At 40.9% G+C, this 25863-nt stretch overlaps 1 protein-coding gene across 2 annotated transcripts in view; it reads right to left on the reverse strand.

Moving 5' to 3' along the window:
* Positions 1-18054: 18054 nt before the first annotated feature.
* LOC124152075 (sestrin-1-like) overlaps positions 18055-25863 on the reverse strand; it is a 51086-nt gene continuing 43277 nt past the window's right edge. For both annotated transcript variants that reach the window (XM_046524820.2, XM_046524821.2), the window contains 7 exons: positions 25318-25488; positions 24615-24797; positions 24035-24247; positions 23498-23633; positions 22788-23025; positions 22288-22513; positions 18055-21846 (listed from right to left, as the gene is read on the reverse strand). In XM_046524820.2, coding sequence (XP_046380776.2) covers positions 21760-21846; positions 22288-22513; positions 22788-23025; positions 23498-23633; positions 24035-24247; positions 24615-24797; positions 25318-25488 — 1254 coding nt within the window. In that variant the 3' untranslated portion in view covers positions 18055-21759. The remainder of the gene's footprint in view (positions 21847-22287; positions 22514-22787; positions 23026-23497; positions 23634-24034; positions 24248-24614; positions 24798-25317; positions 25489-25863) is intronic.

The raw sequence follows: 25863 nt of genomic DNA on the forward strand, positions 1-25863 counted from the left end.
GCAGATTGTCGAGAATGAATCATCCAGGTAACACATTGTTACCACCCGATCTTCGCTGACGTTGGCTCTGTATATTGACGATGAGGAACAACAGCAACAGATGTTGAATTCAGTTGCTTTTGTGTATAATATATGTTGGACACAAAGCAGCGAGTTTAAACGACACCTGTGTTTTGTGCACGCTTGACAGTGACTCCCTACGTAATTTAGTCAATTTATGATATACATTGTATATCTACTGACATTATAGACTTTTATATATTAACATCATTACCGGATTTCAGGTGAGTTTGTTGCGAGCCCAATGTTTTATAATGTTACTGGCTGCAGTTCAAGGTTGTAGACTGGCAAATCTATACAAGATAACCGTCGGTACAATACTTAACATGATGAGGCGGCAAGAAGATGGTTACATTCCCCACCTCTCCTCCACTGAATTGTCTATGTAGTATAAAATGGGGCACTAAGGTGAAGATTATCTTTTAATATTGGGAAACATGGACCTGCGCCATTAATGGAACAGTTAGATGGATGGATGGTTGGATGGGTGGGTGGGTGGGTGGGTTTGGGTGGATGGATGGATGGATGGGTGGGTGGGTATGCGGATGGATGGATGGATGATGGATGGATGGATGGATGGATGGTGGAAGGATGGATGGATGGATGGATGATGGGTGAATGGATGGGTGGGTATGCGGATGGATGGAAGGATGGATGGGTGGGTGGGTGGGTGGGTGGATGGATCGATGGATGGATCGATTGATGGATCGATGGATGGATTGATGGGTGGATGGATGGGTGGGTTGGTGGGTGGATGGAAGGATCTGTGGGTGAATGGATGGATGGAAGGATGGATGGATGGGTGGGTGGGTGGGTGGGCGGATGGATGGATCGATGGATGATGGGTGGATGGATGGGTGGGTTAGTGGGTGGATGGAAGGATGTGTGGGTGAATGGATAAATGGAAGGATGGATGGATTGATGGATGGATTATGGATGGATGGATGGATGATGGAGTCACGTTGGAGTCAAATGAAGTATATGTGTCGTATATAGACTCACAAGTTAATGTATCACTCTGTTGGCTCACTGTTCCTATGACCATTGTGACAGAACAGATCAGAAGGTTTATTCACAAAAATCACACTAATAATAATAATAATAATAATAATAAATGCATTTGTATAGCGCAGCATTCACTGCATAAGTGTTTTGTGCTCAAAGTCATATAGTGAACAAAGTGGAAACAGCTAAACTAGGGGTAGACATATTGTTTTACACATTACATAATAAGGGGGCGTAGTCAAACATAAATAACTTCAAACTTTTCAATATTTGGATATGTGATGAAAAGATTTGGAATGTTTAAGACACGATCTTCGTTTAGAATCATCAAACCCGCATAAAATGATACTCGACACACAGATGGTCAGTGAAAGAATGGACAGAGTCTATTTTCAACAGGAATATTTTGCAGCGACCAGTTTCTATTGGGAGTCTATGATTTGTAGTTCTAATTTTTGTCATCCACCTTCGTAGATTAAAGGGTAAATTCAACAAATAGATTTCTGTTTTCAAGGTTTTTTTACACCGATAATATTTCCTTTTGACGAATTTTGAATTAGGCTTGAGTTAAGCCAGGATTGTCTAAATTGGTCAATTAATACAAGTTTTACATTATTCTTAAGCCAGTTTGCTTTGGAAAACTTTGATTTGACAGATGTAGGTAAAGCCAGTTTCATTTAAAATATTTTAAACATTTTCTAAAAGAATGAAATCAACATTCGTATCAGACAACAATCTATACATAGTGCAAAGCAAAATATATGTCAACTTATCTACATTGGTAGATAATTTAGCCCAGATGTTTACAGCTCTAACCTTGACTAAAATTTCAATAATTGGATATCTATCAAGTTCCCCATAAATTTAAAACTTGACTCGGGGTAGAAACCACTCCAGTTCAAAAAGGTGTCACGAGTTACGGAGTTATTCAACACTTTGTTTACTTGGCCATAATGTTCAGCATTGTGGGAACTGTTTATTGTAATGCTTCTTATAGATTAACTCACGTATGTGCCGGTAACGGGTGTGTGGGTAACGTTACCGAACTGAAGAAGAGTGGAATTACTATGGTTTCGGTCCGGTGATCGTGGAGAATGGCCATTAAAACCCGGACAATGCCCGAGGTGTGATTGACGCGCAAAGGGTGGCTATTAGTTCCCTGTGGGGATTATATTCTTTGGTTCTGACACCAACACTCAGCGAGGTATGACCTCACAATGTACAATTTATTAAGCTTGACCTCATAAAACCTTTTTGCACTCAGAGATTGACAATAGGGATTATTCTGATGTTCTTATAGCAACGGTTTAGATCTAATCGTCATGACGTTTTCTCTGATTCACTCTGTACTGTTGATATTTCAATGCACGCAATTAAAAGAATTAATACATACATTGTAATCCCCCCACTTCCTAAACACTGCTGCCGTGAGTTCCGTGTTGCAAATAAACAACAGAATAAGCTATCGACACAGTTTTCCATTATTAAATATTACCAAACAATGTGTATAAGGAAGAGAATTTATGGATGTCAACTTCTTTATTATGAGGAACACATCGTTTCAGAGTATATCATTCACCTGATGAAGGGGTAAGCATGTCAGTGCCGTAGCCAGCCGGGGATGCAGTTGCCTGCCCCCCCCCCCCCCCCCCCTTGGTTTTTTATAGGAAACAGTTTATTTGAATCAAGTTGGGGACAAGTGATACTTGTACAAATATTTGCTCCCCCTGTCAAAAAAAAGTTAACTACGGCCTTGCATATACTCCGAAACCTTGAGTCCTTATAATAAAGAAGTTGACATCCATAAATTCTCTTCCTTTTGTGTATCACTTCTAAATGCCTTCCAAAGCCTAAAAAAATATGTAACTGTTATATTCATGCTGCATATATTCACGCATCTTTGAGCAAGTATGCACCAGCTGCATGCCACGGTGCTCATGTTCTTCCGCGTTACGGAAACTCCATCAGGTCGAACAAACCTGTCTGTCTCACCATATTATTTTCCATTCCGCACAGCTCTTACTATAACGGGGGCGGTCGGGTAGCCTAGTGGTTAAAGCGTTCGCTCGTCACGCTGAAGACCCGGGTTCGATTCACGACATGGGTACAATGTGTGAAGCCCATTTCTGGTGTCCCCCGCCGTGATATTGCTGGAATATTGCTAAAAGCGGCGTAAAACCATACTCACTCACTCTTACTATAACGCTATAGCTCTAAATGAAGCAAGTCTAGATTTTCCACACGTTCTGAATCTTCCATCTCACTAAGGGTCCCTTTCAATGTAAACGTAGTTGTTTGTTTCTAAAAACTTATATATTTTCAGAGTCAAAGCGTTAGTCTGGAATGACCTTTAATGTGTGACTAAGTGTAGGACAAATTGGCTGGCAGTCCTTGAATGACTTGATTCAAGTCTCGCAAACACCATTTTGCCTGTAAAGCAAAATGTACAAGTTAAAATGTAGAAAGAGACAAAGCTTCGGACTCGCTAAGCGTACAAAATACAATGTCTACAGCAAGGCTTAAATTTGACATCAGGTCGCCTTAAACTGCCGCGCAGTGGAGATGGATAGTGTACATGCATTTCCCTGAATATTAGTTCACGGCACTGTCTTCACGACTTCGGGATATGGTGGAATATTAGTGTACGAAATACCTGATAACCAGACTTTAGCCCTTTTTCTAGCCTACCTCACAGTCCCTGAACCATTTTATTTCCCCTTCCGCCCAGCCCTTACTGTGATGCTGTATGAAGCAAGTCTAGAGTTTCCACAGGTTCAGGGTTCTGAATCATCCATCTCACCTGGGCTCCTTATAAATTTAAATGTAGTTGTTCGTTTCTATCAAAATTATATATTTTGTTAGTATAAGGGATGGACGGCTATGATGGTTATTGGACGACTTTGAGTTTCTAGAGCTTTGGCCTAGACTGACATCTAGTCTCTGAAATGAACATATTTTACAGAAGATAAAAAAACAGCTGTTAAATTATAGTTATGAAATATAATAAAAAGAAGCCCAGAGACTTTCTTCATTTTCAGATTTCCTGATGCTGCAGTAATCTAGACTTGCCAAACACTATGGACTTGCATGGGCTGTATTGGATATATTTGTATCAGGGTCTGCATGAAAGGGTAGCTTTGGCCTCACACACAATAGGCCAAGTGTCTTTGATTGTCGCTGTTTACCCAGCAGCGAATAGGTTCCCTTTAGGGGGTGATGTGAATGGAAGCTGTCCATGTGTTGTATACTCCCCGGGGAGCTGAGTTTGTATACTCCCCTGAGAGCTGAGTTTGTCTGATGTCCGAGTTAATTAGATATGGGCCTCGGTGCCGTGGCATCTTTATACAGGTTCTATTTTCATTGTTGTCAATATTATTGTGGTTTTAACACTACCCTGTGTCGCAGAGACGCACCGACAAGTATTTATATGTAGTTCTACCTTGTTTACGAACTTTGTTTAAAAGATAAAAGAAGAAAACTTAAATGACTGTTATGAGAAATGAAATTATTAGCTGAGCTAATATTCTAATGCTTACGCTTGTCATACAAGCATATGAGCATGTGCCCTACAATCCATCAGACGCATATTACAAACGCCTCATATTATCTATCATGTTATTTTCATATATACACAGACCTACCTGACAAAATGTATACAAACTTCCAAATCCCATATCTGGTTACAAGTAATGTAGCTTCCTTATCAGGTGTTTCCATAGTGACCATAGGAAAAAGAAAATGAAACAGGACTTCCGTGACACACTGATGACAACGGCCTCTCATCATAAACATGTATGTGCATCGTTCACACTTTCAAGTGCGATATGCTGTTGTAATAATAATAATAATAATAATAATAATAATAATAATAATAATAATAATAATAATCCATCCCAAATTCATTTTACATTGCATTTTCATTCAGGAAACCCACTTTCACCCACCATCTCTCTTTCCTTTAACCTTCCAACTTTCATTCAACCAACCCGCTTTCACTCAACCATCCTACTTTCATTCAACCATCCCTCTTTCATTTAACCTTCCAACTTTCATTTACCCTGCCCACTTTCATTCAACCAACCCGCTTTCACTCAACCATCCTACTTTCATTCAACCATCCCTCTTTCATTTAACCTTCCAACTTTCATTTACCCTGCCCACTTTCATTCAACCAACCCGCTTTCACTCAACCATCCTACTTTCATTCAACCAACCCGCTTTCATTCAACCATCCCTCTTTCATTCAACCATCCCACTTTCATTCAACCACCCCACTTTCATTCAACCGTCCTACTTTCACTCAACCGTCCTTCTTTCATTCAACCGTCCTACTTTCATTCAACCACCCCACTTTCATTCAACCGTCCTACTTTCACTCAACCGTCCTTCTTTCATTCAACCGTCCTACTTTCATTCAACCGCCCTACTTTCACTCATACCATGACATCCGTATGATATCTGTATCCATCAGCCAGTACAGTTTGCCACAGGACAGTTTGTCACGTTCTAAATAGCTGAAAGGTTCTTATATAATTGATTACATTGATCAAACAATCTTTTACGTATATCATTAAAGGGACATTTGATGATTACATGGGATCAATCTTCAAACTTTTAAGTTCTCTGAAGCTTCAATAAAGACATTTTCTCATGACAGGTGTTGAGTTCCCGTTCGTATAATCTTGTTCCATTTGAATTATTATTGTCATTAAATAAATTCAAATATGAATTAAATGAAAAATATCAAATAAATCATAAAATATCATTAAGCTACATGTATTTTTTTATGTCTCTTGGTAGTGTTATGCCGTAATATATTTTACAAATTTGTTTTAAATATAACTTTGTAATCATGACACTCTGGTGTATGTATCAACTTGATAAATGGTTGAAACAATGTCGATGCGATATTAAATTATAACTCACTCACCAACTCTGTCTCTTGAATCTAATACTTCTAATATTGTTCTTAAAACTAGAACAAAAATTACAAAAGTGATTAAAAGTGACGTAGCTACTTTATAATGGGCTTCCATTGCGATAATCGGTAATATAAGAGTGCATGAAATGAAGCTGTTTCCCTTGACAAGCTGATGACAAGAGACTTCGTCATATGTGTGTGTCGTCCATACTTTCAAGTGCAATATGTCAGCCCGTCCTTGAACCAACCCTCGGGGCTGCGCAGTGATAACCTTTGACCTCACGTTAATAGTAGTGTGAATGGATTCCGCAATTAGCAGAGACACCGCCGCCATGTCACTATCTCGGTAATTACAGAGATTACAAGAAAATAAGTCACCGAATTTGATAGCGCTGAATACTACAGCGATTGTTACGTGACTAACGTGAACTGTGTGGTAACTTGACAAGCACGTGTCCTTTATATCAGATAGTAGATGATCATAATTAGATGAATAGAAAGCTAATGACAAATATAAATCAAGGAAGGTTTATGTAATTACGTTTTCCATCGAATATCTAATCACCAACACTCGTCATTGAGTATTCACGGATACAGTGTATAACGTCATTAAACCCGGCAACACCCCCGGGCGTTTACGGCTGGGAGGTCCACACGTGCAAAACGTGACACCCATGATTCTGTCATCCGGAAACAGGACTATTTCTCTGTATACATTACCGTCCGGATTAGCGAGGTTTCCCCGTATATGTGACAGAGGGCAGGGGGAAAAGGCAGACAGACTGTTTATTAAAGTCCCTCTCGTTACACCCGTTAATCCGGACAAGATCTTTACCTGCGAAATCGTCCGGAATTACAAATGTCGGGATAACAGAACACTGTCTCAGAGCCATTACCTCTGTGCACATAGAACACCCTAACATATTTGCCTAGGAGTGTCCGTATTAACGGAATCCGCACAAATGAGGTTTCATTGTGTATATATTGTTTTATTTAGCATTTGTAGACCCATAGACAGATCAGTACAAATGAGAATTGTACAATGTAAACATTGCAAACTATTGTTAATGGCCCGTTACACATTTCTAAAACCTTCCTTTTCATATTTTAATGGGGGCGGTCGGGTAGCCTAGCGGTTAAAGCGTTCGCTAATCACGCCGAAGACCCGGGTTCGATTCCCGACATGGGTACAATGTGTGAAGCCCTTTTCTGGTGTCCCCCGCCGTGATATTGCTGGAATATTGCTAAAGGCGGCGTAAAACCATACTCACTCACCCACTCATGGGTTTTTTATCGTTACAGTTTAACAATTTGGTATATTACATAATATTTGTATAACGTGGTTTATAGTTATTTCTTAACTGTGTATATACGCAGTACTTTCAAACAGTAAGTTGGGCTCATCTTCAATATTATTACAGGAACACATTTTACATATTCGATTTACAATTTCAGTTTCGTTGCTTCTAATGTTCCGCATTTATGGATGCTCATGCAATCCCAGTAAACATAAACACCTTCTGGTTTCTCTAACCTTGCTAGGGGGCACGGGTGGCCCAGTCGTCTCAGGCGCCGCGATTCGCTGTGCAGAGTTGCGTCCCTTGGGCACGCCAGAAACCTATGCTTGTGGGTTCGAATCTCGGTTCGCCCCGATTATGTTTCTAGGTTTGTCAGCAACATACCCGTGCTCGTGGGTTTCACCGAAGTGGTAAACGTCTGAGACCTGCATCACTTCGGGCTTTCCTCCCACATTAAGCTGACACGCCGTGATATAACTGGAATACTGTTAAAAGCGGCGCTAAACCAAACTCACTCACTCACTCTAACCTTGATAACATTCTACAGATATTAAAGTCTTAATACGTTGATAATGTGCAAGACGTGATGATAACTGAAGTTTGTCATACAACACATAGTTATGACTAGACTAACGCTCAGGCTCTGAAAATATATCTCTTTGCTGGAAATAAATAAGTACAGATTAAAAGAAACTACAGTGAGATGGGAGGTTCTGGGACCTTCTTTCATTTAGGGCTTTTGCATTGCAGTGAGAGCTGGGAGGAAAGGAAAATAGTATGGTTCGGGACTGTGAGGCAGTCTAGGTAATGAGTGAGTATGGTTTTACGCCGATTTTAGCAATAATCCAGCAATATCACGGCGGGGAACACCAGAAATGGGCTTCACACATTGTACCCATGTCGTGAATCGAACCCGGGTCTTCGGCATGACGAGCGAACGCTTTAACCACTAGGCTACCCGACCGCCCTCTAGGTAATGATATGACAGTCACGTAGTCCTGCGCCATAACTGTAGAATATATATTGTAGTGTTGTATTATTATAGATTTACTAAAAGCCTTGCAAAATTACCTTTTATATTTGGAATATCTTGTAAAAGGATTAATTACGCAAGTAAAGCATTCTGTGTCTGTTAAGGGGATGGATTGTTTCACGCTTTCATGATTATTTTCATAATAACGACCTAAAGTTGAGAAAAAGAGGTTTTGTGTTTTTTGGTGTGTTTTGTTTGTTTAACGCCGCACTCAGCAAGATATGACGGCGGTCTGTAAATAATCGAGTCTGGACCAGACAATCCAATGATTGACTTCATGAGCATCGATACACGCAATTGGGATACGATGACATGCATCCTATCAGCGAGCCTGACCACCCGATCCCGTTAGTTTCCTCTTGCATGGGTTGCTGAAGACCAGTTCTAACCGGTTACATCACGGGATTCAGAAAACAAAACAGAACACCTACGAAGAGATTTCTTTGAAAATGCATGCCCGACAACGATATCCTGTTTTTTTAGTATTAAACGTTTTTTTGTGAAACAGAACAATCAGGAACATTAGAAACCCCCCAAATATATAAACGAGTTGAAGTCATTTGAGTGCATGGGTGTTAGATGTCCCTATGTGGCCTATCCCATGTCTAATGGGTACGTATATCATAAGTGACATTAGTTCGACATATGTTCTGCACGTACACAGCATCTTATCATTGTTGTCCGTGCTTTTTGTAAGTATGTAATGACGGTGCCTAATTTCATTACCACGCTCAACAATTGCCTATACCAATGCATGCCCCCCTCTCTCTCTCTCTTTCTCTCTCTCTCTCTCTCTCTCTCGCTCTCTCTCTCTTTCTCTCTCTCTCTCTCTCTTCGCTCTCGCTCTGTCCGTGCTCTCTCTCTCTTGCTCTCTCTCTCTCTTGCTCTCTCTCTCTCTTCGCTCTCGCTCTGTCCGTGCTCTCTCTCTCTTGCTAGATACTTCATTGGTGTCTCGTTGGTGACACTTAAATAACTTTTCACATGTAGGTGGTTGGTTGTTGTTTAACGCCGCATTCAGCAATATTCCAGCGGTCTGTAAATAATCGTGTCTGGACCACAAAGTCCAGTGATTGACATCATGAGCATCGATCCATGCAATTGGGATACGATGATATGCATCAACCAAGTCAACCTGACCACCCAATCCCGTTAGTCGCCTCTCGCGACAAGCATAGTCGCCACTTAAAGCAAGCATGGGTTCCTGGAGACCTATTCCACCCCGGATCTTCACGGTTATTTCTTGTATGAGGATGTGAGGGGAGGGCTGCCATGCTGAGATTTGGTGTCAATGATCGTGTCATTTACTCCATGACATTGATCTGTTAATCCAGACGATTTAAGTAAAGATCTAGTCCGGATTAGCGAGGTTCATTAAGATTTGCTTTATTGAACGATTTGTGTGCCTCTCGCCTAGCTCTCTGTCACAAACAGTGACACCTCGTTAATCCAGACGAAATTGTACGGATTAACAGATTTCCGTATTAACAAATCAATACGGAGAAATATCCAGATACATCAAAATGTACCAAGGCAATATTGCCAGGCTACCACGGTCTAAGCAAATCCAATCAGCAACGGACACTATAACCATAACTGATCTATTCTAATACTTTCTACAATCAGAAACAATCATTGTAAACATTCCATGTCCATATTTACAGAGCATTAAGTGAAAACTAAACATGGCTGCCGCCATTCATAGGTAATACGCCTTCCATACGCCCTCCCAATATACTTATATTAGTCATCTGCTCGCATATCCATGAACAAGGAGTTACACTATACACTGTCAAAAGCTACTTGAAGAAAGAGGTCAAGAGTGAATTGATTTTAATACCCACATAAGAAGGACAGTATTTACACGACACAACCTTGTTGGAAGGAGAAAAACAGGCAGAACTACATCCGGGTATCTTACATGACAGGTCACTGTTGTTTGGGACCAGAAATAAGTCGGTCAGCAAATCGGTTGGTGCGCATCTAGCCTTGCTCCAAGGCTGTACTGAAAGAAATGTCCAGGGATGTGTAGTAATTACATGCTCCTCATAGGCAAGTCTAGATATTTGGACTTTAGTCACTTATAGGGACAACTTGTTATTATTATTTACATAATCTAGAACATATTATTTAAACTATTAATTATTGCTTTAGAGACTTGTGCAAGTCTAGTCTCCGGCATAGGTTCCTGAGACATTACGTAGATCCTAGTGATCACGTGGTCTTCACACGCACAGAATTACAGCACCGACGACAAGGGGTCATGGCGTCTGCTAGCCCGCACGTATGGAACTGTCAAACGTCGTTCAGTGCTGATGCCTGTTGTCTTATCATACCTGTTTGTTTTTAATCACGATTCCAACATGAAGTAAACAAAGGCCTGTCTCACTTAAGTACACATACATACGTCAATGGAACTGTGCCAATGAATTGATTGATTGATAACGGTGCCAGTGCCTGTACCGAAACATGGCATTGAAAGATTACGAAAGAACTTGGATTCCATACCTTAACCCTGTCTTCGTGGCTACGACTTCTCTTAGATACGACTTGTGGAACTATGCAAGTCAACGATGTCATTTGAGTGAGTGAGTGGGTGAGTGAGTGAGTGAGTGAGTGAGTGAGTGAGTGAGTGAGTGAGTGAAACAATAAATATTTTTAGCAATGAAATAATGAACCCAGGGACACGGGTAGTCTGTCTTACAGACCCTGATACAAATATATATCAAATACAGCCCATGCAAGTCTATAATGTTTGACATGTCTAGATTACTGCAGTATCTGAAAATGAAGAGAGTCACTGGTCTCCCTTTTATTATATTTTCATTAACATAACTGAACAACTGGTTTTTCTGTACGATATGTTCATTTCAGAGACTAGATGTTAGTCTAGGACACGAGTGGCCCAGTCGTCTAAGGAGCCGCAATTCGCTGTGAAGAGTTGCGTCCCTTGGTGACGCCATAAACCAATCACTGTGGGTTCGAATCCCCTTTCGCCCTGATCAATGGCTTTAGGTTTGTCAGCACCATACCCGTGCTCGTGGGTTTTACCAAAGTGGTAAACGTCTGAGACCTGCATCACTTCGGGCTTTCCTCCCACATTAAGCTGACACGCTGTGATATGTACGTTGTTACTGGAATACTGTTGAAAGCGGCGTTAAACCCAACTGACTCACTCACTCATGATCAATCTAGGCAAACAAATGATAGGTTTACACACTACGGCTAAAAGCACTGAGTCAGCCTTGTCACAGCCAAACTGCATATCAATATTGGGATAGCCTAGTGGATAAAGCGTTCGCTCGTCACGATGATGTCCCATGTTCGTTTCCCCACGTGGGTACAATGTGTGAAGCCCATTTCTTTGTCCCCCGCCGTGATATTGCTGGAATATTGCTAAAAGCGGTGTGAAACCATTCTCACACACCGAAATCAATATTACACTCTTGCGACAAGGTTCTGCATGGAATCTGTTCAGGAAATTCCAGGATACAAAGACTTAGAAGTATGTCCTGTCATCTCCAAAAGTTAAGGAAAAGAAAAAAATAGTTGTACTTTGGAATCTGTTGTAAACTCAAATATTGCACGACAGAAACTAAAGAACCCAAAATCTTATATCAACCTTTATATTTTTAGATTCTACCAGTTTCGTTTCATTTTTCGATGTATAATATAGTGTATAGGATATATACTGGATCGTATTAACGAGACGCCCTTAATATACAACTGAGTCCACAACGAAAGACCACGATTAAAAAATATGTATATGACGCTGCACTTTTATTTTCAGGCGACACTACAAGGAAAGTCCTGCATTGAGTGAGTTTGTTGTTGGGACTTCGACTCATCTATTGATGGTGTAGAGGAAGTGTCTATACCGGCGTCAGTGAACATCTGAAAACTTTAGTTTTCTGCACGTTCGTCGCCCGCGTCTTGCCGTGCGCATGAACTGCGACCCCAGCGCCCAACGGGAACCGGTCTGTGCCGGCAAATCGTGCGTGGGTCACTGTAACTCGTCTTATCCGGTCATGGACAAAAAATAAATAAAAAATAACATTCAGGTGGTGTGATTATTACATGATTGACACAAGTTTGCAACATACATATCCATGTAGTTTAAATTTGGGATGCATTCAACGTCTGCTTTCAGCGACACGTGCATACACAACTAGCTCCCTGGACAAGTGGATTTCCTGTCTGGGGCTGTGATTAATGCTTGCTCTCAAAATACTTTTCATTTCACGACATGTATAATGGGACGAAATGTGAGGAAATCGAACAAAGTGTCCGTTTGTCCCCGGCGATGTCAGCTATCAAAAACTACTCGCTCGGAGTTGAAGCCCAATTTTATACTTAATTTTATGCAACGACAACTGGTATGTTGCAAAGTAAGGATAAGAATTTATGGATGAACAACTTCTTTATTACAATTAAGAGCGACGTTTCGGTGTAGGTTCTAACACCGTTATCAAGCAAGTGTTAGAACCTACACCGAAACGTCGCTCTTAATTGTAATAAAGAAGTTGTTCATCCATAAATTCGTATCCTTACTTAGTTCTCCCACTTCTAAATGCCAATCAAAGAAATTATGATATGCTGCAGTGTATGAGGTGCCCATTCACCTCCCCTGAATCCCGAATACCGTCTACTTTTTTCACTTTGTCTCATTTGCTCACCTCTGAATCATGAAGACCGCCTCCGTGGTCTTGTGGTAGAGCGTCCGCCCGGAGAGCGGAAGGTCCAGGGTTCGATCCCGGGCCACGTCATACAAAAAGACGTTAAAAGATTGTACTTGTTGTTACCCTGTCTGGCGCTCGGCATTAAGGGGCTAAAACAAGGACTGGTCGGCTCGGAGTCAGTATACTGTGTCTGAGTGGGGTATTCATGTTAAACTGCGGCATGGTATCTCAGTGAGCTAGCACTATAAATCGGCATCAGTCCGGACTAGTACAAGCAGCCACACACACACATACACGTGCATGCACGTCGCTATATAAGTGCAATAATCTTGGACGCGAGGTTAAACCCACTTTCACCTCACCTCTGAATCATGAAAACTACTTAACACAAATTTAAAAAGCATACGTGTGTAAAAGCATTCACTCTACAAAGGCAGAACGAAAACGTACAGAACACATTCCTAGGTAATAAAATGGTGCAATTTGAAGCTACGTTACTTGAAAAATAACATTAGTTTTTGCGTACCAAATACAATTGTTTTGCCTTTACTCCCTATAAATAACCTGTATCACGCCTTCACGAGAATGGGGTTGACAGCCTTGTTGCAGTCTGTATTAACACTGGCTTGTATACTGGAAATATCAGTTGCTTAAAAGTACATATGTTCCACCTGCAATATATGTGATGAAGATTAAATATTCATAAATGGTAGATATGTGCACTACAATGAGCACCCGTGAAGAAACAACAAACAAACAACAACCAATGTTGAATGTGTTTCTAAGTACCATAGAATAGGTCTTCAGCAACCCATGCTTACCGTAAAAGGCGACTACGCTTGTCGTAAGAGATGACTAACGGGATCGGGTGGTCAGGCTCGCTGACTTGGTTGATGCATGTCATCGTATCCCAATTCCGTGGATCGATGCGCATGTCCATCACTGTATTGTAGACTCGGTTATTTACAGATCGCCGAGAAATTTTGTGAGTGCGGCGTTAAAAACAACAAACAAACAAACAAACAAACGCTACAATGAGACGAACGATTGCCAGTATATAGATACAGCTATTTCATTTCGTTTCAACAGAGACCGCATCTGTGTTTTGTTGGATACAGCGTTTCCCCGGAGAGTGAGTGAGTGAGTGAGTGAATATGGTTTTACGCCGCTTTTAGCAATATTCCAGCAATATCACGGCGGGGGACACCAGAAATGGGCTTCACACATTGTACCCATGTCGGGAATCGAACCCGGGTCTTCGGCGTGACGAGCGAACGCTTTAACCACAAGGCTACCCGACCGCCCTCCCCGGAGAGCGAAGGTTCAGGATTTGATCCTCTGTCACATCAAACCAAAATATGTTAAAAGGTGGTACTTGTTGCTACGGCGCTTGGCATAAAACTAGGACTGTTTGGCTCGGAGTCAGTATACTGTCTTAGTAGGGTGTCCATGTTAAACTGCAGCATGGTGTCTCAGAGGGCTATAAAACCGGCATTGGTCCGGGACAGTACAAGCAGCCATACACAAACACACATACAAACACACACATATCGCCATAGAAACGACGTAAACCCCATCTCACCTCACCGTTTCCACAGAAGTTCTAAATTCTCACTGTCCTGCATAGAAATGATTTGAAAATATAAATACAAAAAACAGGGCGTTGGTCTGTGTACTTATGAGAAAGCTAAAACAATTTTATAAAATCTTTATAACGAGTCCAAAAACAAACCATCTATTATTCAATTGACGACATGTCGTAGATGTGTTGAAATCTAGGTGCGTTACCTAAGGCGATGAGACGTGATAAAGCGCAAACACTGACGACACACCTCATAATCTGTATCAATGATTGATTGACCTCAGAATCTGTAACAAAAGCACGTATGTCAATAATACTTCGATTAAAATTCAGAAACACCCAACAGTTGTTGACGCCATAGCCTGCACAACTGATGTCATCTATTTTTCTGGTATGTTTTTGCGCAACGTCACTTTGGTTAGTCACGAAGATAAGGGTCTACAGATAGGATCAGTCAGGTTGGGTTTATTAAGTTTCGTGGGAGATAAAGCGACCTTTCCTCAACTGCCGACCTCCGTGCACGGGTTCAAGAATTGCTTTGGGCCGCGTGTCACTTGAGTTTCATGCGCGCCACTATCTCAGCGGCGATCACTTCCCTGTTCGACTGCTTGCTGTAGGGGACCGGCCAGGGCGATCAGCTGATGAACAATCATATTATTGAAAATAGTCACTATATGAATACGGAAACGCTCTTCCGTTCGCTAATGTGTCAGGGATAAAAAGTCAGACTAGTGTACACAGTTAGAAGGGTCAGCCCGTAGTACACGCAATGGTCACTCAGGCCACGCATGCATTGAACCCATGTTTGTTTGTTTGTTGTTTAACGCCGCAATATTCCAGCTATATGACGGCGGTCTGTAAATAATCGAGTCTGGACCAGACAATCTAGTGATTGACATCATGAGCATCGATCCACGCAATTGGGGTCGATGACAAGCATCAACAAGTCAGCGAGCCTGACCACCCGATCCCGTTAGTAGCCTGTTACGACAAGTATAGTCGTTTTTTACAGCAAGCATGGGTTGCTGAGGATCTATTCTACTCCGGATCTTCACGGGTCTGAACCCATGTAAAGAAAAAGAAGATCGTGATGGGTACACTACCTCTTTCTGAATAACATTTGTATTTTTGTCATGAACTTATATTCGGCGAAAATGTAGATCTTGGTAATAAGTTCAAATTTCAATTTCGCTGTGACCCAGTATTATTAGTTCACCAAATACATTCATTGGCCAGAAAATCAAATCACTGCGATTTTGACTGAAATATTTTGAAACAAATATGCTTTTTAACAAACCACAGCTTCAAAACTGTAGCCATGTACAACTCCGAAAGACGGCTATGCTTGTCGTAAGAGGCGACTAACGGGATCAGGTGGTCAGGCTCGCTGACTTGGTCGATGCATGTCATCGTATCCCAATTGCGTGGATCGATGCACATGATGTCAATCACTGGGTTGTGTGGTCCAGACTCGATTATTTACAGGCCGCCGTCACACAGCTGGAATATTGCTGGGTGTGGCGTTAAACAACAAACAAACAAACAAACTTTCCGACATCCACAGCTCGCTTATACATACGTAGCTACATCAGGCCGTCATAAAATTCTACTAAAGTCCGATGTTGATATCGCACCTGACTTAACAAAATCCGTCAAAGTGCTGTTCCAAAACCATAGATCTCGCAGCTATAAGAACATAGTATTTTACCATATATGGCTTATGTTTTCGGGATAAAATAAGTGCTTACGTTAAACAAGACAATCTAAAAGTAATATTCCATGAATAGAAATGATTACAGTCGCCCTGGTATGTAGAATCGGTGACGTATCACAGATGGATGTTAAATATGGCCTGACTATTGTCTCGCGCCGCTTGCAGACATTACTGAATTCTCCCGTTTGATCGGCTCATGACCTAATCATGACCTCAGAGATCACATCTGTTACCGGTACATCTGCTCCCTGTGTGCCAGTGACAAAGGCTCCAAAAATAACGCTGACTGAGCTGACGGCGACATGGCCGACAATACGCGTCTACATGTGCCCCTCTCGGCTACGTCACCCCAACTGTCAACACCACTGTGTTTGATTCGCCGCACTTTTGTACATAGACAGGTCCAACGACAAACACCACGTGACATGGTGCAACTGCACACTGAGAAGCCAACCCCCTCCCCACTCGCGAAAACCCCCCTCCCCTCTCATGAGAACCCCCTTGCCCTTAACACCTGGATAGAACCTCATTGATTTTCACACCAAGTGCTATAGTCCTTCGGAGTCACAGCGTATGGTGCAACATTTTACACCCTGGTAAGACCACATGATGTTTGGGACTCAAGTCAGATGTTCTAAAAAAGCCTTTTCAAAGATTCCAATCGGTGGTTGTGTGCCAGGTGGCGATGCACGTGACTCTGTTAGCGGGCGTGAAGAAGGACCATGTCCATCCATAAACTTCAGGGCCTCAGTGCATGGCCTGCCTTCAGGTCATCATGACTTGTTTCAAGCTGACATGCCCTGTATTCATAGATCATACCTATATGGTTCACAGGCTCACCCAATTTTCAAGGAGGGGTGCACACAACCCAAGTCATGAGGGGTGGGTGGGCAGCCCAGTGGTGAAAGTGTTTGCTTGTCAGCCTAAGGCCTGGGTTCGATTCCCCATATGGGTACCATGTGTAAAGCCCATTTCAGATGTACCCATACTCAAAAGAAGTTATAGAATGCCGACTTTTTTCAAATGACTATTACAAATAAACTATATTCATATGAGGTGAGGTGAAATGGGGTTTAACCTCGCGTCCAAGATTATTGCACTTATATAGGGATGTGCATGTACGTGTGTGTGTGGACTGATGCCGATTTATAGTGCTAGCCCACTGAGATACCATGCCGCAGTTTAACATGAATACCCCACTCAGACACAGTATACTGACTCCGAGCCGACCAGTCCTTGTTTTAGCCCCTTAATGCTGAGTGCCAGACAGGGTAACAACAAATACCACCTTTTAACGTCTTTTGGTATGACGCGGCCGGGGATCGAACCCCGGACCTTCCGCTCTCCAGGGGGACGCTCTATATATATATATTCATATGAAAAAGAGTGGGACTTTCTTTAACTTTTCTTTTGAGTGGGATATTCCCACACCTGTCAATAAGATCCATGACAGAACAGGTCTTCAGCAACCCATCTTGCTGTAACAGGTGACTACGCTTGTTGTAAAAGGTGACTAAGAGGATCGGATGGTCAGACTCGCTGACTTTGTTGATGCATGTCATCATATTCCAATTGAGTCGATCAATGTTCATGACGTCAGTCACTGATTTGTCTTGTCCAGACTCAATTATTTACAGACCACTGTCATATAGCTGGAATATTCCTGAGTGTGCTATTAAACAACAAACAAACAAACCTTTCAATGAATTGAACCAACAGTCATACTGGTAACTTATGTATACGAATAAAAAAACAAAGATTTGTCTTGATTTGATTGATGTTTATTTTGAAGCAACATGTTATCACAACGTAGGAAAGGGCTAAAAACAATGCCTGTACAGAGTACGCCTTAGCTTGTACTAACGAGTAGTACGAACACGTGTTACATAATACTGTATGTCAGTAAACAACCCAGTAATAAATAAAGTCAAAGTCAGTGGGAAAGAGTACTCAAATCACCTATCCAAGGTCTAGGGCAATTCCACAAAGTGATGTTAGCGCCATGGTGACCGAAACTCCAATTCTCTCACACGTTTCTGCTAAAGAATAGGCGGTGCAACAGTTGTCGGGCCAAGACTGATTCGTGAATGGCCCTGGCCAACCAGGAGTCCTGTTCATTTACACAGCTCACAACCTCTTGAAACCAGCAACCTGTGTATAATGGACATCTTGTTTCAACACTACAGGAGGTTCATTGAGAGATTCAGGTTTCACATGGTTATCAGACCTTGATTGAATCCTGGTGCACTCACACCACAGCTTCGTGAGACCGACATCTCTGGGTATCTCATCCTTATAGATGTAAGCCATCACACTAGTAACAATGGATCCAACCTAGTACAGGACTATTGAATCTACAGGACTTCACTCTAGTATTGTTTGCATTTTCAAATAAATAACTAATGCGGTCTAATCCTTTTTATATCACAAAGTTTGATATTGTTCTACTTCAAAAATAATCTATGACATTAACACTGAGGATGCTGAGATAACCATTTCTGGGGAATGACCACCTTGAACTGGGCATCTGGTACGCGAAACTGAAACCCTACCAGATATTTTCAAGTCTTGTGGCACCACCTAACTACGGAACCCTCCCAAACATCTTACAGATGAGATAACTATGCACAGTGGTTGGTCTCAGCACACAAAGTCAAGCCTTGCTACTGTTTCCTGATCAGATTTCCTCATCAACCCTTGATTGTCTTGACCAATCAGGAAACGGTATCAAGCAGATAAATATTGAACAAACATACCATAATAATTGCACCAATAGAAAACCTGACCTATTCTGACAATGAATACCTCCAATATATTACAACAGTAACGTAGGAATGGTTAATCTCGTTGTCAGATGGATTGTAGGGTACTTTGCATGCTTAAATGACATGGCTATAGCACTAATGATAGAGAAGTAATCTCAGTGTAGCTTGCTAATGTTCGATGGCAAAAAAAACATGGTGGGAACTATTTGAATTCATCATCTCGTGATGAAGCCTGGAGGGGCATGGTGGTGGTTGTTGTTGTTGTTGTTGTTGACTCTACTGATCAGTGGCACGAGACCAACATCAACATGTCTACACACATGGAATGATTGCAATGTGAGTAACATGCCCATATGGACACAAAATAAAACGGTGACTATCAACAAGCATCTGATTACAACGGGCAGATTACATTTGTTGTATTAGTGAGGGTTACTTGGAGAGCAGATTAGTAATAGAGGGTTTGTGTCACATAGAATTCACCTGCCAAAAACCAATTGGAAATTAAATTAAAATAAAATAAAAACAAAGTAACTTCTGCATGTAAATGAACCAGGAATCTGCTTTGTGATAAGGTGCATGGCACATGGATAGAACCCTTGCAAAGTGGTGTTTGTATCATATGTATCATGATACAATAGTGTACCTTGCATCCTAACACAAGTTACAGGCAAATGGTATATTGCATCCATGACATGACTATGGAACAGACTGGTAGATCCAGGTACATCAAATCAAACATACATGTAATCAAGTTTAACAATCTGTACAACTTGTAGATGTTTTAACATTTTCATAGTAACAGTTTATAGAGAGTTCAAAAAATAGTTCTCTGCCCTCACAATACTATAGACAATTCACATTCTTGTACATTTGAGTTATCAGCATACAAGTCTTCACATCACCGTGGAAGTAAGAACAGGCATTGTAATAAAACTGTGTTGATATTACCGTAAAGAATGCCATTAAATAACACATGATTACCATAATTGTCAAAATCACTGGGATAATATGCAAATGCATTGGAAAAACATGTCAAGTGTATCAAACAAGTTGGAGTTAGTGATGATTTGTTTAGAAATCGAATAAAGAATCTAAAGGTTTGGAGATAGGGAATATGTTTGTACTTGAACTGAGAAATCAGTGTTCATCATTGAAACCATTTTGAGGAATCTTGGAACAACCATTATCAGCAGGAATAAAAATTTCCAGTGATTTTGAACTTGATGGCAGTGTGGAACTATCTAGACTAATAACATCAGTGGTGTTAACTGTTGGTGCAGCAGTTGATGAAAAGAGTCCTAGATGGATAGAATCAACCTTTGTCCTGTAACCATGGTTACCAGAGTTTATGTTAAAGGTATCCTTTGTTTTTCAGGATGATTTCTGGGCAAGAAACCTTACGGGTTACATTCCATCCATGCTAGTAAAGTCACATAAGATCAGTTCACAAATCAGAAATTTGTACATGTATTGGTGTAGAAAAAGGATGCAAATCTACGTATCTAAATGAAACACTACCCCTAATACAACCACCTCACACACAGTCTGTGTTGGTCAAAGCCCCCTCCAAAGTAACCATGGAAACCTCATGGGCAACAGGACGATGAACAGCCCTTACTATGAATCAGATTCTACAAACATTGCAATCATATCTGATTGAAATGAATTCATTTCTGAAAGGCATTAAAGTAAATTTTCTCTTTGTTATAAGTCTGTCCAAAACATCTGTAAATTCTGTGATCCTAAGTGTTGTAATTTTGTAAAACCAATTCAATATAACGTTTTACAGATGACTTGATGTCATTAGACAGCAGTAAAAAATAAACTAAAAACCTGGTCAGGGATGATTTTTAAAAAAACTCTTGAAAAGATTTAATTCAATTTTGATCAAAGAGCATATTGTAAAATTTTTTAAGTTTACCTGCACAATATTTAAATAAATTGGTTTGGCTTTATTATTTTGCGCCATGAATGACACTGACCTCTACAGGCTGTGTATGCCGATGAAGGTGAAGTAATAATAGGAACCCAGTTTCGTAGTAGTCTCACTGACTAGAACCCAATAATGCCAACATTAGAATATAGTATGCACAGTCACTGTGGCAGCAGTCGGAATGCATGTGCATGCACTCACGTGCATGTCTGCAACTGAGCTGCTGCAGATCTTTGGATTTGCAAACATGTTCGTCACAAGTGTCACTCATGAGTCGGAAGTACATAGTGTCACATACAACAGTCTAGGAGCACCACTCCATGAAAGACAAGATCGACCTTGACCACGGAATGGAGAAGGTGACAGGTATAAAATAACGTGTGGAGATCCCCGCTCTGGGGGCAAGCATTCAGTCACCCACTGACCCATACTCGCTCACTCACCAACTCACTCACCAACTCGCTCACCAGTTCACTCGGCTCCACACGGACCTCCTGAAATGCAGGTTCATCATGGCAGCACATACTCAGATATACATACTACAGTAAAAAATATCACAGATAGCCAGGGCAGGCCTTCCTTCACAAGGCTGCTCGCTCTAGCCAGGTGAATCCCACAGTAGGGTCCACAGGTAGGCCAACAGGCGTGGGCGGCAAGGAGGCAGACAGCACCTATGGCCATTAATGAACCACCGTTTTTTTCGCCAAGTTCACATCACCCAGCTTGGCTATCACAACACTTGCATCCTGCAACATTGGTATCCACGGTGTCACGTCATGTGACGCATCACTGCACGAAGACTGTACAACAATTCCGCCTGCAACCTGGCCTCAAACAACATCAGATTAACATGCACCTGAAAGAAATGAAAAATGTTATAAGTACAGAAAACTAGGTTTATAACGAACACACTTATAACGAACTGACTGATATCACAAACATATTTTTTAGTCCCGGCCACTGCTGTATATATGCTGTACAGATGCTTATAACGAACTACAGTTATTACAAACTACAATTTGTGGTTCCTTTGAGTTCGTAATAACCATATAACCGTATATTATATGTATTTATAACCTTAATAACAAAGCATAGAAAAAAAGTATTCTACTGGAGAGGAGAAATCGCTCATTTTGATACATTCATATTTCGTTGATGTTATTTTTAAATGCAGAGAAAAGTGAAAAAATGGCATTATCAATAATAATTATTAATTGATTGTTTACACGATACCAGAGATCAACAGTAGGTGTACAAGTGATGGTCCCTCAACATCGGACTAATTTAAATATCTCACCTTTTCTGAATGTTTGAACTCTCTCATCACGCCATCATAGTCCTTCTTCTTGAGTCGTTCTGGGTAGCATGTAACTGTTTTAATATAGGCCTTCAGGTTTCTCTCCAACAACTGGTTCACTTCCCCGTAGTTGTAGTCGTCATGACGGATGCCGTACATGCAGTGGATGTAGTTCCAGATTGTCCGCCGGAATGCCGTGGTGTCTACCGATGTGTTGTCACCCATTCTGTTACAAAACAGAATTATAAATACACGAGTTGTAAAAATGTATTACTTTCTAAGCATCGACCCCCAAAGCAAATAAAAATAACCTAAACATACAACTCAAACGTCCACATTCCCAAAATATCAAATATCTGAGCAGGTCTACTTAAATCCCTGAGAAGGGGAGCCCTTGTTAGCTTATTTCCTGGAATTTCTGACATCAACAAATTTAAATATTGTTGCTGAATTATAAACTCTATTATTTACAACTGAATGAGTAGAATAACATTACTCACGTGTAGTATGTGAGATTGTATGCCACATTGAACTTCTCATCAAGGAGGTTGCCCACATCGGTGTATAACCGGTTGGCCAATGAGAAGCCTTGATCTTCCCAGGAATAGTCCTGAGCTCGAAACGTTGGAATCTCGGATGCTGAGCCCCTCTTAGCGAAGTCCTCATACTGGAACGTTGTATCATCAACATAGCACAGGATGTCAGACTTCGGGGAAGGTGGCTGTGCGTTTGTTGTGACTGAAAGATACAACACAAATATGAGTGAAAAAGGAATAAATATTAGACAAACAATTCAAAGTGTTTCAGAACTATACATCACCCATTTGTGTAGGATTCCCAACAAAGTGCCATGGGCTGGCAAAATCATGACACTGCTTTTTTTTCATGTTCCTATTATCATGGATTCTGAGAAATCAGAATTTTTAAAATTCAAATTAGGAAGTTTTAGTGTGATTTGCTGCAGGCTTGGGTCTGACAATCGGCCTCTGAGCAGAGTTAGATAAATCCGTGAATAATTTTTATTCTTCAAAAGCTGTTACTCCAAAATTTAATGGAAAGTATAATTAATTAGAATCTGTTTGTTTGTTGGTTAATGTTGCCTTCAGCAACATTACAGCTATGAATTGGCATCTAAAATTTAGAGAACTCAAAATCTCAACCCATATTTTATTCCCAATATCAGGTGTCTGTAGAGTCAGTCAATACTCACTCAATGCATTCTGAGACTCGACATGTTGGAAACGTTTCAATAGTTCGTCTTGCGTCATCTCCTCCTCTCTCGCCTCTGTCAGTGCTCGCATCTTCTCCATCAGCACCGACAAACCACCGCCCTCAAACTCAGAACACTGAAAGAAACACATGAATTGTCACCTTCAACTCAACATGATAGTGTTCAATAACACTGGACACCAACAGGGTGCTATCAGTCTATTTGGTAATGGGAGTACTGACATATCATTGTCTGTTTGTTTGTTTGTTTGTTTGTTTGTGCTCAATCCCGCAAGTCAGCAATATTCCAGCCACATGATGGCAGCCTATAAATAGTCAAATCTGGATGAGACAATCCAGTGATTGATATTATAACAACATTCTATGGGGGTGCAATGACAAGCAATCAACCAAGCCACTGAGCCAGATCACCCAATCAGTTAGCATGCTCGGGATCAATTCTAACCCAAAAACCCCACAAGGATGACCTATAGATGTGTCATCAGAACGTAAACAAAGTTAAGGATGTGTCACTTACATTTTCACCACTTGACGAGCCGTCACTGGAGTAGTCCACCTCGCTAGCATCACTGACAGATGGGGGTCTGAATGTGTATCCTCCATCTTGATCCACTTCCTGGTTAATCCCACAACCAAAGACGAAGCTTGACAGTGCATGAAACTGTGCCATGATTACCAGTGCATGTACGACCTCACTAACTGACCAGCTGTCCTTTCCACGGGTCAGTTTCTGAAAACAGGCATCAAAACTGAAGCATGTCCACCTTGGAAAACTGGTTTGTTTTTTGTTGTTTAACACTGCACTCATCAATATTCCAGCTGTAAATAATCGAGTCTGAACCAGAAAATCTAGTGATTGACATCATAAGCATCGATCCATGCAATTCGGACAGATGACATGCATCAATCAAGTCAGCGAGCCTGACCACCTGATCCTGTTAGTCGCCTCTTTAAGACAAGAATAGTCGTATTTTATGACAAGCATGGGTTGCTGAAGACCCATTCTACCTCAGATGTTCTCAGGTCGAAAACTGGTACACAGATTAGGTTCAAGGTCAACCCTATTTTTTAAATGGTGAACATATCAGTAAACTGACCTCAATGTGATCTTTGGTAATCAGCCATGGCCTGTGAGCTAGTATCTTATTAATTTCGTTGAGATCTTTGAGCTTGCGAGGTATCCTCTCAAGGCCCTTGAGCCAGTCAGGGTCTCCTCCTTGTAGCAGGAACTCATGGGATTGAAGTTTGATCAGGTACGAGCATTGATGCCTTCCAGCCGCCTGTACAATAAATACCACACATCATTCACTAAATATTCTTAGTCCGGGCATCATTTTCAGATTTTAGTGTTAAAATATGGACCCTTATAAGCTGAGCTGACTAGACCAAACAGAATTTTACTAGACTCGAGCTTCGGACTAGAGGCAATTTTACAGACTGCCATGTGATCAGACAACAATAGTTAACATACTTAGTAACATGTGAAAATTGTTCAAACCGAAGAGGGGTCATTGATTTTTGCTCCTGTATTATTTGAATCTAGGAACCCTTAAATCTCCAACTGTTAACATTAGGGTTATGATTAGGACCCCCGACGTTCTAGAAGTTTCCAGCATGACATAAAAAAAGAAATGGTTTCATTCCTATCGTATCCTTGTGCTGATTAACTTGTATAAATTTTCAAAAAGCCCATACAAAGATAATATACTTATCAAATATTTTGAAATTCAAAACACATAGTTTCTTGCCTGTAACACAACATTGCTAAGACTATGCACAATAAGCAAGACAGCTACTAACCATGATTGCTATATAATGTCTGTATTCAAAAGGAAGGGGCCCATCTTCCTTCAGCAGGTAATGCTGTGTGCGGAGAAAACATTCCAGGTAGTCGGGATGATAGCCCATCAGCTGGGTGATGTGCTCGAGGCGATTGTTCTGGAGGAATGCATCAACAAACAGTGTTCTCGTCTGAAACAAAATCGGAAATATATAACTACACTTCCTGTCCTGACAAACCTGCTTGTACTGGTTTCAGACTGGTCTGCATTCTGGGACACTAACATATTATAACCTCAAAATCAGTACATGTAGACGAAAGTGTAATTAAAATATTCATAAATTATGAAAATGTTCAAATATGTCCTGATGTCGTTTGTCTTCACCAAATTACTGTAATGAAATAACCTGCACTGCAGTTAATTGCTCAGCTCATTTTGATAATATACATACATGTCAAGTTTTGATTTATGATATATATTTCTGTGACAATTTTATCCCAATGTCAAATGAGAGCTTGCATAATGGGATAACATCATAACATGGGATCTATATCTAACAGTAGCT

Source organism: Haliotis rufescens, unplaced genomic scaffold (assembly GCF_023055435.1).
Source record: "Haliotis rufescens isolate VD_foot unplaced genomic scaffold, xgHalRufe1.0.p SCAF_32, whole genome shotgun sequence".
Lineage (NCBI taxonomy): Eukaryota > Metazoa > Mollusca > Gastropoda > Lepetellida > Haliotidae > Haliotis > Haliotis rufescens.